The sequence below is a fragment of the Myodes glareolus genome, chromosome 3 (assembly GCF_982192425.1).
Source record: "Myodes glareolus chromosome 3, mMyoGla1.1, whole genome shotgun sequence".
Taxonomy (NCBI): Eukaryota; Metazoa; Chordata; class Mammalia; order Rodentia; family Cricetidae; genus Myodes; species Myodes glareolus.
The window spans coordinates 26,368,542-26,382,189 of record NC_142028.1 but is presented as its reverse complement, the minus strand read 5'-3'; the positions used below and the strand labels follow the sequence as shown (position 1 = coordinate 26,382,189).

At 46.2% G+C, this 13,648-nt stretch overlaps 1 protein-coding gene across 1 annotated transcript in view; it reads left to right on the top strand.

The window, feature by feature from the left end:
- Positions 1–13,648, top strand: part of Ano2 (anoctamin 2) — a 353,748-nt gene that overhangs the window by 325,286 nt on the left and 14,814 nt on the right. The window contains exons 21-23 of the mRNA XM_048444098.3: positions 9,373–9,525; positions 9,870–9,922; positions 11,670–11,851. Coding sequence (XP_048300055.2) covers positions 9,373–9,525; positions 9,870–9,922; positions 11,670–11,851 — 388 coding nt within the window. The remainder of the gene's footprint in view (positions 1–9,372; positions 9,526–9,869; positions 9,923–11,669; positions 11,852–13,648) is intronic.

The window sequence follows — 13,648 nt, the reverse complement described above, 5'->3', positions numbered from 1 at the left end:
AAATTGATACTATAAGCCTCTCCCTTCTGGTCTCGGCTTCCTGAAGTTTCCGAATGGAGCCTGGTCCATTGTGTAAACCCCATATAAAATGGAGTTGAGTTTAATTTGCTGCTTTTGTTTTGGGGGCAGCTTGTGAATTTCAGTCATTCAGGCAGAAAAGAGCTTAAGTCTCACTCTCATTCGCATCTCTTCTGCGTGGTCTTCAAGCCAAACACAGTGTTTACCAATTGTGTGGTACTTTCTGGTGGAGGGGGGCCCTGCTGGGGAAGCAAGCTATTCCTGCCTGTACTGGCTGATTTTGTGTCTTAACTTGACACAAGTTAGAGTCATCAGTGAGGAAGGAGCCTCGGCTGAGGAAATGCCTCCATGAGGTCCAGCTGTAAGGCATTTTCTCAGTTAGTGATCAATAGGGGGAGGGCGCAGCCCATGGTGGGTGGTGCCGTCCCTGGGCTGCTGGCCCTGGATTCTATAAGAAAGCAGACTGAGTAAGCCAGGGGAAGCAAGCCAGTAAGCAGCACTCATGCATGGCCTCTGCATCAGCTCCTGCCTCCAGGTTCCAGCCCTGCTTGAGTTCCTGTTCTGACCTCCTTCAATGGTGGACTATGATCTGGAAGTGTAAGCCAAATAAACCCTTTCCTCCCTAACTTGCTTTTAGGTCATGGAGTTTCATAGCAGCAATAGAAACCCTCCCTAAGACAGTGACAAATGTTCCACAGCGGCATGTTAACGTGACCACCAGTGTCAGAACAACTCTGCGACACTGTCACGGGTGTTTATGTGTCCCTCTTCCTCCATGCTTCCTCAGAGCTCTTAAAAAAGTAGATAGCGATCTGTTTATCCTATAATAAAATGTGTGGCTATAATAGAATGTCACAGGCTGGGTTATTTATAAACAATAAAATGTATTTGACTCATGGTTCTGGAGTCTCGGAAGTCCAAGTCACTCATGAGACCCTCCTTGCTGTGTTGACCCACTGTGGGAGGCAGAAGGTCAAGAAAGCACAGGAGACTATAGAACAAGAGAGGACAAACTTACTTTTTGAATAAAATCACACTCCTAACAATGAACCTCGTTCTGTAACGATATTAACACATCCACAATGGCAGAGACCTTGTGGTCAAATTGCTTCTCAAAGATCCTATTACAATTGCACATGAACTGGGCAGGGAAGGGAGCACATTCAAACCATAGCACAGTTAATCCTGGTTTTCTAGCAGTGAGCATGAAGTCCAGGGAGCGGACTGTTCTGTAAATGTTTGTTGAATGAATGACAGATCAAGTGAGGGAGTGAATGGTAGCTATGAGAGGTCACACTTTTGTCACCTGTGCTAATGCTTTTCCCACATCAGAGGCTCAGTCTGAGGATGTAACATGCACCCCCTTCTTCCCACTGCCCCCTTCAAGTCTGAATCCAGCAATGCTCCCAATTCTTTCTTATTTGTCATTAGACACTCTTAGGATAAGGGGATTGTTTTCCTTAGGGTTTCTATTGCCGTGAAGAGACATCATGACCATGGCAATTCTTATAGAGGAAAGAGATTTAATTGGGGTGACTTACAGTTTCAGAGGTTTAGTCCATTATTGTCATGGTGGGACATGGTGGCATGCAGGCAGACATGGTGCTGGAGCAGGAGCTGAGAGTTCTACATCTTGCAGGCAACAGGAAGTGAACTAACACACTAGGTGTATCTTGAGCATATATGATATCTCAAAGCCTGCCTCCACAGTGATATATGTCCTCCAACAAGGCCATACTTACTCCTGCAAAGCCACGCCTCCCTAATAGCACCACTCCCTTTGAGGGCCATTTTCTTTCAAACCCCACAGGGATGGTGAGGCATAGCTTTAAAATGTGGGTTTATGAAACAATACTGAGTTAGTACTGTGAGCTTTTCCAAAAACGTTCAGCAGGAGAAATTGCCTCCTTCCCAAGAAGACAAACACACCATGTATCCTTGTTTCCCTGCCTCACCCGCCACTGGGTCACAAAAAGGAAGACCCTTAAGGTATCAGTTTTATTTCTGTTTTCTTAAGATGAAAATGGAGAGACAAATCCTTCAGTAGAGATTAAAGCTAGAGAAATGGATCAAGAGACAACAGAAACAAATTCTTTATGCACAGTGTTTGAAACTGTGTTTCAGGGTTCTCCTGTGACATCTAACAGCATGAAATACAACATGTATGATTTTCCAAGTTTATTATAATCTAACTCAGGAGTTCTCAACCCTTGGGTCACGGCATAGCAGATAGTTGCATTATGATTCATAACAATAGCAAATTTATGGCTATGAAGCAGCAGTGAAAATAATTTTGTGACTGGGGGGTCACAGGATGAGGAAGTGTATTAAAGGGGGGTCACAGGATGAGGAAGTGTATTAAAGGGGGGGTCACAGGAGGAGGAAGTGTGTTAAAGGCACAGCATTAAGAAGGTTGAGAACCTTTGATCTAACTGAACCACTCCTCTTCCAGCCAAGCTCCCTAGAAGAACACTTCTGTGCCTCAGTGGGACATTGGTGATACAGGAGCCTCAGGGCCTCTTTCACACTGGAAAGTGCGGCTCCCGGTTGATTCTGTACTGAGAGCCTTTGCTTGGTGTCACCCAATTGTCAACCAATGGTTCTCACTATTCACCATTTCCATCTTTTTAGTGGATCTTAAGTGTATTAATTCATAATAAAGTTGGACACTTCTTGGGAAACTTATCAGCCATGATAGATCATTTGTCTGTTTTCTTATATAATCTTATTTTTAGCATCAATGTTAATGAGTTTTTAAATTTTTATTAATTAAATCGGTTCATTGATAACTTTATCTATGTGTCGAATGTATTCTGAGGTTCTCACATACACCCTCTTTCATTTTCCTCTCCTTCACACACCCATATTCTCCCACTTGTATCCTTCGTTTTGCTTTGGGACCCACTGAGTTTAATCAGGGCTGCCTGTGTGACCAGGGTGGCAAACTATGTACTAGGGCACAAGGGGCTCAACAGTGGTCACTCAGAAGTCAGGGGAAAGTTCCCCTAAGTCCCTCCCTCATGCATGACTGACTGTTGGCAGCCCCAGTTCAGCTCAGGCCCAGTGCCCAAAGCTGCTATGACTTCATGATTCCAATGGCTGTGCCGTGTCTAGCAGGTGGCATTTCTCACTATCTTCTGCCTCTTACTCCTTTTATGGCATCTCCTGCTCTGTTCCCTGAGCCTTGATGGGGTGGTATAAACATCTTGTCTAGGATTGAACTCTTGTCTACCACTCATTCTCAGTATCTTGGGCAGCTGTGAGTCTCTGCATTCACCTCTGTTCACTGACTGGGGCCTGCAGGAAGGTTCATCTATGGGTACAAGCACTGATGTTTAGAAGGCAACTTACCATCACTTAGCAAAACTCCAGGTGTAAGTTTTCTGCTAGGGCCTATGGCATGGGCAGTCAGCTGGGTTTACGGTACCAGATGTGGGTTCCTGCTTGTTGGGCCAAGATCAAATTCAATCCGAGAGCCATTGGTCACTGTTGTTCAGGTGGGCTCATTGTACCTGGCAGGATGGTGTCATAGTTTGTTAAGTTCAGAACTGGATAAGATCCCTGATGCCTTTTGTCAACCTGAAGCATCCTCTGGCACACTAAATGCTTCCTGCAGGGGATGGGGGTTCCCAGCTCTGTTCCAGCTTGATCCCTGTCTCTTGCAACCACGGTCTTGTGGTGTCTTTAGCAGCAGGGTCTTTTTGAAGGCTCCAACTCTCAGTCCTCCTCAATGGGAGACTCTGCTTTTACGAAACTGAAGAGGGAGGGGCATAAAAGAGTTGTCATAACATTCATTAGAGTTGGGACATTCTTCTGACCTTGCGCGAAGTGCCCTGTGCCTCTCACAGCAAGCAATGAGAATTGTGGTGTGGCGTTCCAGACTCTTCCCCCCCAGTAAATCTCCTCACTTTGGTACAGGATAATGATTTCAGTTCAAATAGTTTTGCTTTTTACTATGTGTGTGTGTGTGTGTGTGTGTGTGTGAGAGAGAGAGAGAGAGAGAGAGAGAGAGAGAGAGAGAGAAAGAGAGAGAGAGAGAGAGAGAGAGAGAGTTTCATTTGTAAAACAGATAACATTTAAATATCTATTTATGTTACAAGTACCACAGAGGGCAATACAGATGCAGTAAAGGGTGGAATACAAAAATATAGTACCTGTTCTTAAGGCCTGCCCACCCCCAGGAAGTGGCGTATCTGGGACTCCATGGGAGGGACTAGAGACACCTGCAGCAGTTCAGTCGAGCTGGGGAAGTGGGGAAGTAAGAAAGGAGAGACTTATGGGAGCAGGGTCCGGGAGTCTGAGTTGAGTCTGAACAATTCACTCTGCAGAACATGAAGGAAATTAGAGTGGTGATGTGTAGCGAGGCTCCAAAATGCACAGATGGTTTGGGATGGTTGGAGAGCAGGTAGAATTGACCTCAAGCATTCCAACTGAAACTAGCCCTATGGACAAAATACAGGCTAGACAGGAAGAAATGAGTAAGTCTGGGTCAGATTGCAATGCCTTTGAATGCCAGGCCAAGGGTCTAGACTTTCTGTGTACGCTTGTGTATGTACTCACACAATGGAAGGCTCTGGACTTTATATATATGCTTGTGTGTGCACACACAATGGAAGGCTCTGAACTTTATATGTATGCTTGAGTGTGCACACACAATGGAAGGCTCTGGACTTTAAGTTTATGTGCACACACAATGGAAGGCTCTGGACTGTATGTGTACACACAAAGGAAAGGTCTGGACTTTATCGCGTGTGTGTGTTTGTGCACACACAATGGAAGGGTAGATATTTTTATTGATGGCTCTTAAATAGATGAGTGACAATCAGAGTTGTGTCCCACTGTTATCTCCCCATCTACCATGCCCAGGGTGTTCTGCTTTCTCTGCTACACCGTTCATTCTTTTCACCATGTAGACTGTCCTGAAATGTCCTTGCTGGCTGCTGTCTCATTTAGTGTCTTTCACTCCTCCTTGTTATTTTAGCCCAAGCCAGGTAATCACTCATGATTTGAATTGTCTCCAGCATCAGGCAGTGTAAGGCTGGTGGTTATTTAGGAAGGTTCTTGGCTGCTGGGATGCTAGCAGAGGAAACCCATGGAGTTTGTGCCCAGACGGGTTTCCAGGCTTCCTGCTTCCAACAGGCATTTCTGGAGCATTTTACGGCGGGGCTTTGTAAAGATTTAGCTGAAAATCAACTTATGGATTCTTCCCTAATTGGCTTGGCCAGGGTTAATCTGCCACTGGCCCAGCCAAGCTGGCTTCTATTATGGAGCCACACTGAGGATTTCCGGTGTTGCTCTTGTCCTAAGGGAGGCTGGCTGTTTTTAGAAACAAATCTTGGTGTTGGTGAAGGCCAGCATCCTTGCAGCCTCTGAAGTGAACCCAGCAGGGATCCTGTCTGACTCAGCCCTCCAAACTTTCCCTTGAAAGGAGCAAGCCTTGAATTTGGCATCTGCACGCTAGAGGGTTATGGTTTTATTTTATTTTATTTTCTCTCCCCAAGATTAAATAAAGATGAGCTGTTTATTTCCACCTCTTTAAATAACTTCTTGGAAATGTTCAAGGGTGCCCGGTCCAAGCTGGAAGCACCTGAGACATCAGAAGATGTGTAGAGAAGGAGCCAGGGTACCCTGTGCCTCTCTTCTGAGGTTACCCCCTGCTGAGCATAACTATTGACACGCGGGGTGGGAGACCAGAGCTTTTAGGAGATTGGAATAAGAGTGGCAACTACTGAACCCACCACACTTGCACCAGAAAACAAGAAAACAGTGATGTTAAAGAAAGAGCTTATGTCTGGGCAGTCTGTCAAGGCGAGAGAGCAAACTCTCGGGGCCACCCTTGGGGACAACAGTTGACTAAATGTCCCCGAGGTTCATAAGATAGAAATAAGCGTGAAAAGTGGAAACTTCTACTTCCTTTATGGTCCTTCAGGAATGCTGGATTTCCCAGGGCCATCACAGGCAGGGGTTAAGGACACACTACAGGGAAGATTAACTGCCCCTTCCCACCCCGCAGTGTCCTTGCCGAGCCCTTTGAGGCTCTGGGGTTGTCACAGGGTTCTTCTGGAGGAAGCTTCTTATGGTTAGAAGGTTTGCCCTGCACTCACTGAACCGAGATGACTAACTTCAGATGCTAAAGAATGATGAGTCCGTGTATGTACTTAAATGTAGACATGGGTGTTACAGGTTTTAGAAAACTAGACCGACCTGTTTAGCTTTCCTTGGTTAGAGTTAGGGTTAGGGTCCACTAACCTAGTCCCACTCCCCGACTCCCAAATTAAATTTTCTGTAGCTTCTTTCTTTTGAAAGACGTGCTAGGTACTGATGCTTTCAAGTTTTTATGATTTGTGTGTGTGTGTGTGTGTGTGTGTGTGTGTGTGTGTGTGTGTGTGTGATGGTGGTGGTGGGGTGTGTGTGCATGTGTGCTTGTGAGGATCAGAAAACAGACAGTGGGCGTCAGCTCTCTCCTTCCACTTTGTATCTGAGGCAGAGTCTCTCTGCACTGGCCACCCGGGAGCACCTGGTCCATGAGTTCCTTCGCAGTTCTTTTGTCTCGGCTTCCCAGCTTGCTGCTCTAATGCTGGGGCTGCATTACTCCGCATCCGTTCTGGAGGTAGCGCTGGGGCCATCAGGCTTGAGTGGCAAGTGCTTTGGCCTGAAGAGCCATTTGGAAGCCCCAAGATGCTGCATTTGCAATTGCTGATCTGAGTGAGTTTCTGAAGATCTGTGTGCCCCTCCCCACCCCCACCCCATCTTAGCCTTTCCAGGAGTCCAACCTTCATGTGTCAGAGACATCTTGCCGTTAATGGCACCTGCTGGTCACCTTGAACCCACTGGACATCTAGGATAAGGCAGAAGTTGGGGTTGTATGAGCAAGGACAGTGGCCACACCTGTGAGCCTGCAAACCTGTCAAATCAGAAGCATTTTGACAGGGAAGAGTTGCATGTGTGTTTTCTCTGGGAGCTTTCCCAGAGGTTGGCTTAAGTGCTTTGTGTATGGACAGACACACAGCTGCAAATTTGGGTCCTGTCTTTTCATTTTTCGTGTGACTATCCTGGGATGGTGAAGCTTGTCTAAGGGCCCCACAATCATCACAGCCTTACAGCACCTTAGGGAATTTAAAGCGGTTCCCTTGAGCTGTCCGTGTAGACAGAAGTATAGACAAAGGACTGAGTCAGGTTCGGAACATATGCAGATCTGGATATCCTCAGACTCGCTGAGTCTCTAAACTGTAAGCTTGTGTCTGTTTAGCATGCAGCTATACAGTATACATTGTAATCATTTCTGCAGGCTGATATGTATTGCACTAAGAATAACAGTATATATAATACATAACTAACTTATTACTTACAGAAATAACTTACTATTTAGGTCTTGACATGTGCATATGTATGTGTGGAAAAGGCACAAGTGGACTTTTGGTATCTCCCTCTATTACTCCCTTCCTTATTTATTTACTTATTGAGATACAGTCTGTCCTTGAACCTGAAGGTTGACATTTAGACCGGACTGGGTAGCCAGCAAATCCCAGAGGTCCACCTGTCTCCCTTAGCCAGCCCTGGGATTATAGACATGTGCTAATATACCTGAATTTCACGTAGGTGCTGGAAAGGGGACCCTGGAGAGGCAAGCCCTTTACCCACTGAGGCATCTCCTCAGCTCCCACATGTAACATTTGTTGAATAATGTTAGGTATTATTATTAGGTGTCAGACATTATATATGTGTTCTAAGCATTCCTGTGTGCCTTCTGAGATGCCAATCAGGTATTGTTTTGAGATTCTTAATTTTACTGGTTATAGCTGGGGGACCAAACAATTGGTTTCTGCTGCTGTTAGTGCAGGGAATTCGATAGGCTGCTTCTAGGAGCAAATTTGTTACAAGCTCCGAGGGTAGACGAAGTCTATGCCTTACAGCAGAGAAAACCACCTGAGTATACAGTCCCAGCAGTACCCAGCACTGGCTCCTACAGAGGGCAGGAGACACTGGAGTGGTCTGATCTTGAGTACCCACAGAAATTCACCAGCTAGAGAACGGTTGTGTGCACAGGGGAAGGAAGGGGGTCTGTCCCATGGAAACTCTAAGGATGACAAGTGTGTCCTGAAGGCAAGAGCAGGGCTGTTACATGGGGGCATTTTGGAGCTGAGGTTAGAGAGGCAGATTAGAATAGACTGCATCACCTGTGTGCCAAAATAAGGACCCTGGATTTTATTCAGTAACTAAAGGGGGTCACACAGGAATTTTTATGAGTAGGAAGGTGACAGGGTCAGATGACAACATCTGTGTGCTGCAAGCCTGGGAGACTAGAGCCGAGGAAGGTGGTGGGGAGGCTGTGGCGAGGGTCCAGGTAGAACGAGACACTTTACAGCTGCCTTGGCTCACTGTTCCTACAGCTCAGAGTGCTCTCTGGCTCTTAGTCGCCACATAGCCTTTTCCGAGATGGTGCTAAGGCCATCCATACAGAGACTTCTTTTAGTCCCCTTTCTGAGTGGATGGACTTTATTTCCTGTTTCTTTCAGTTCTCTGATTCTAGTAGATTCTTTTTTTTTTCTGTCTTGGAACACACTTGCAAAATACCTGTTGAACATCTCTATATATACTTATCTCTCCCCCCTCTAAACCTGGCTCCTCCACAACATAACCAGGCCTTTGCCTCCCTCAATACTTGGCACAATGCCCAACCTTTTTTTCCAGTTCTCAATAAATGTGTGATGAATGAATTCTTTCCAAATAAAAGCAGTGGCTCTATCATGGAAAAGCAGACCCTAGAGCAGGGTCTGGTACACATCAATAATCTCAGTATTTGGGGTGGGGTAGGTTTGCTGAGGCAAGAGGTTCAAGAGTTCAAGGACAGCCTGGTCTATATAGCTCAAAAACGGGGGATCCTACTTTTGGGAGTAGTTTTTGAAGCTATGTTAAGGGCTGGCAACTCACAGCCGAGGGCCAATTTCAGCCTATTTTGTAGACTGCTTTTGTAAATAAAGCTTTATTGGGAGCACAGCCATGCCTGGGAACAATGGCAGAAGTGAGTTGCTGTGATAAGACAGACCATAGATCTCAATATATTTCCTCTTTAGCCGTTTACAGAGTTTCCCAACCCCTAAGTCAGCCACATATGATTAGCTTGCAGTGGTGGAAGGGAGGAGTCCCCGTCATGCATCTCTTTATTCTGCCTGCTGTGCCTAATCTAGAGCTTTGACTCAGAGTGGCAACCCTGGCCCTAGCTGCAGTGGTGAGAAGGAAGTCCAGAAGTGCAGGCAGGCAGGAACCTGGTAGTGAGGACTAGGGATCCCAGAGTAGAGATGGCTTCCACACCCACAGTTCCCTGCTGATGCTCTCCTGCATGCTCTGTCCTAGTCATCCAGTTTGGTTTTGTCACCCTCTTTGTGGCCTCCTTTCCACTGGCACCAGTGTTTGCCCTCCTCAACAACGTCATCGAAGTGCGGCTGGACGCGAAAAAGTTCGTTACAGAGTTGAGACGCCCAGATGCCGTGAGGACCAAAGATATTGGTATGCACCCCCTTAGAGGCCTGGCATGCCCCACCCCCTAGTGTGACTCCGCCCACCCCCTGCACTGCAGAGCTCAGGAGGCCGGCACAGCCTTCCTTTCTTTAAGCCTTGCTCTCAATCTTGGACCTGGGGAGGCCTGTGGACATTATATTAAGTACCCCCAGCTGTCCCTTGAGCTTTCAAACAGGGACACCCTAAGCTTTTCTGTGCAAGCCCAGTTCTGGAAGGAGGGACTAAAGGCTCCCCGGGTAACCTACCAACAGAATGTCACCCCATTCTGTGGCCTTGCTGTCTGTGAGCCAAGGGCAGAACTAACCAGCGATGCCTGCACTTTTGTCTTACAGGAATTTGGTTTGACATTCTCTCTGGAATTGGCAAGTTCTCTGTCATCATCAATGTAAGTGCTTGCATTCAGAATGCCTTAGCTGGATGGGAGTCGCTTCTAGAGAGCCCAGCCTTCGGAACAGGAACCAATCCTATTACTTCCCAGCTTTTCCCATCAGGAGCTTTGTTTTAGACAGACTCCTGCTTCCTGGCGCACTCGGGCCTTGTAGCCTGTTGCCTGACAGTGAGATTTCACTTTTCATTTCATTAAGAGAAAGGCAATTATCTGTCTGACTGTATGACTTGGCCTTAAAAACCAAAAACAGATCTTCCCTTGGAGCCAAGAATAATGAAGAAAGAAATGGACATATCTGCCTATTTCCATTCCGTTTCTACCCTTTAGTTAAACAGAGCCTGGAATGTTGCCTGGGTTGCAATTCCGAATCATGCTTCTTCCATAGCCTTAGTCTTGATCACCTTTGTGGGCTTGGGCACCCTGTAGGTTAATCTAGAATGAAGAAGAAAGGAAATCCTACCTGGTGGGATCCTCTGAGCTGCCTTGACAGACTTGTATACATGCAGAGAAATTCCTTTGCTTTTGTACCCTGGATGGATGGTAGCCAGACAGGGACTCCCCTTGCTTTTTCCCCTAAGAAGGCATCAGCCAGCTAGGTGTGTGTCTAGAGCCATGGTTCATGTTCTTACTTGGATTCTTGATACCTGCCCATAAATGATCAAGAGCCGTGGGGGAGAGGCAGACTCAGTCCACTGCAGGTTTGACTACCTCGATGTAGAAAGCACCCGTTTTCATGCCTAGAAGCCATGCATAATCGGAAAGGGGTCAGCAATTACTCTGAGCCATGTGTTTGGTACTTTCTATCTGTGCTACAGAGCAACAGGGCATTTTGCTTCCCTGGCCTCTCTTAAATCTTGCTGACTCATCGAAACAACAGGGCATAGGAATCATATCCACCACATAGGCTCATTCTAGAAATGAAGCAGGATAATGGAAGGACAGACAAGTGCTCAGTAAACCGCAGTTATGACAATCACAAGTGAGTTATTAATTTTCAAATATGGGTATGCCCCACTTACATATACACCTCAGGAAAAACCGAAAGCAGATTTTAAGGGGCTTTAATTGTTGGTGCAGAATATAGTATAAACAGCTGCCAAAAAGATTTAAGGTTCTCTTTGTGGAAAGTAACTCCAAATCCAAACATGCAATCGCTCACCTGCATTCAGCTTACCCTTGGCCATTTGTAGGGCACTCAGATTTCCCAGATGCTGTGTGGGCTGTGTATGGCCCATCTAGCAGGACCTGTGCCTTTCCCCTTCCGTCTCTCCACTTTTGAAAGAAGAATAAAGGATCAGCCTCTGTTGCACGAGACACTGCAAAATGTCCAGAGATGTCACTCTGATTGAGGAAACTGTGGGACCATGTTCCTGGCCCTTTAGTGTCCTTCAGGGCAGATGTACACAGCCTCCAGCTCCCTTGCCCAATTTGCCAGGCCACTTTCATCATTATAAGGGATTTTCTCAGAATACCTTGAACTCTGTTTTGGCTCACCCAATAACAATGTCAGTCCCGGTATCTTAGAGGCAGACCAATGATGATGTCATTTCTTCTGTCCAGAACTGTGGTCGTATGAACTTAGGGACAGGTGCTTGGGCATACTATCGATGCTTCCACGTCAACCCTTGTAGCTCCTTCTCATGGTGTGCCCCGAAGTGGGCAGTCCCTAAGTCACATGGCCCCTGTGTCTTCCAGGCACCACCCATTCCCACCAGTCCTCAGTGCTTGTGATTCTGTCCCCTAGGCTTTTGTCATCGCTGTCACCTCCGACTTTATCCCCCGCCTTGTGTACCAGTACTCCTATAGTCACAATGGGACCCTACACGGCTTTGTGAACCACACCCTCTCCTTCTTCAACGTCAGCCAGCTGAAGGAGGGAACACAGCCAGAAAACTCACAGTTCGACCAGGATGTTCAGTTTTGCAGGTAAAATAGTGTGGGGGAGGAGGGCCCAGGACAGGGGTCCAAAGAGTTACTTAGAGGACCTCGGGGGGTAGGGGAGTGCTCACTCTTTTTTCCCTCCATCTCCTACTCATCCTCAGTTGTTATGAACTTAATTAACTGAATCAGAAATTACTATTAAGTGCCTTTGCTAGGTGCTACAGAGCAGATCAAGTGCTATCTAACTTTGAACTTGTTGTCAAAGACAGGAAATAACAAAGCCAATCATCATAAGGAATTGCATGTGTTCCCATGTGCGCAGTGGGTATTCAGAGATGACGTGGAGATGACAAGGGTCTAGAATAGGAAAGATAGCTTCCTGGATGGGCCGTAAGGAGTTGACTGTCAGAAAGGCAAAATGCTCTAGCACGGAGCCCGACGGTGGGCTTTCAGTTAAGGAGGGCATTTGAGAAGATAGAACTGGGAAAAGGTATGAGGTATGTCAGAACTCCCAGGGTCATGTAAACCAAGATGCTGAAGCTGGATAGCATGAAGAACATGCTGGAAGCTGTGAAATCTTCCAGCATCTACAATGTGATAGGATAGGAAAGCATTCTCTTAGTCGTCAGAGAATCATTCACACAAAGCACATGTTTAGGGAACCGATGTGGTTTCAGAGAGGAAGATGGACTAGCGTTTAGGGAGCACAGGGAGGCAGCTGGGGCTGCCCATCACTGAGATGTGACCCGTGCTGGGCGTGAACTAGAGTCACAGAGGAATTAAGAGACGGTATGCTACAGAGTTAGTGGTGATAGTCAGAGGAGGGAGGCTGAGTCTGGGGCATGGCTGGGAAACTGGGGTTCTCTTGATATGTCAGGGAAGGTTCTAGAACCTGATCCTCTAGGATCTACGGTGAGATTCTGACTATAGAGGGATTAGAATCTCAGTGCGGTCAGAACAGGAAAAAGATCAATACAATATGATCCTATCATATTGAAGATGGTGCCAGATTCCCCAGCTTTTCATGTATTCTTCACGCTATCCAAAGCCAGCATTTTGGCCCACACAACTCCAGGGGCTCCGAAACACCTTTTAGTTGCCATTACCCTAGCCTAAGCTGGCATTCAGAAGAGGCAGTGGAAAGACACTGCTTCAGGAGTCTCTGAAGTCAAGATATGGAAAGCTCTTGGTGATTTCTCTAGGAACGCTGAGGACAGGGGAGCAGACGGGGATGTCTTGTTGGATCCTCCTTTTGTCTAGTCACAAGGCACGCCCCATCAAGCCTTGGTTAAAGTTCAGACTAACACCCAGAATAAGAGGCCCAGTAGAGGGGTGCTGTGGGCTGCCAGGGGCTTGCTCAGGCCACCCTCTAGCTGTGTCTTATTTTCATAAGTTTTTAGCTACCAGTACCCCTGTCAAAGCAGAGGCCTCCTTTCCTTTTTCTTAAGAGCATACATGAATTAGCTAAAACAGTGTTTCATTCTATAGTTTTCATATTATATATAATATGTTATATATTTGCTATTCTATTTAAATATAAAATATTTAATATTCTATATTAATATGATATTTAATAAAAATAAATTATATATATAAATGTACTTTGGCCATCCTATCCGCTTATTTCCCTAGTTGTTTCTTCCCCCTCTCCCACTGGTCTCCCTCTTCCAAATAGTCCTCTTTCATGTCATTTAAAACAATTATAGAATCTGCATATGAGAAGAAACCTGTGATACTTAGCTTATTGAGACTGACTTGCTTCCTTTGGCCTGATAATCTCTATTTCTAACCATTCATTTTTATATAAATGGCATAGCTTCAGTCTTCTTTATGGTGGAATGC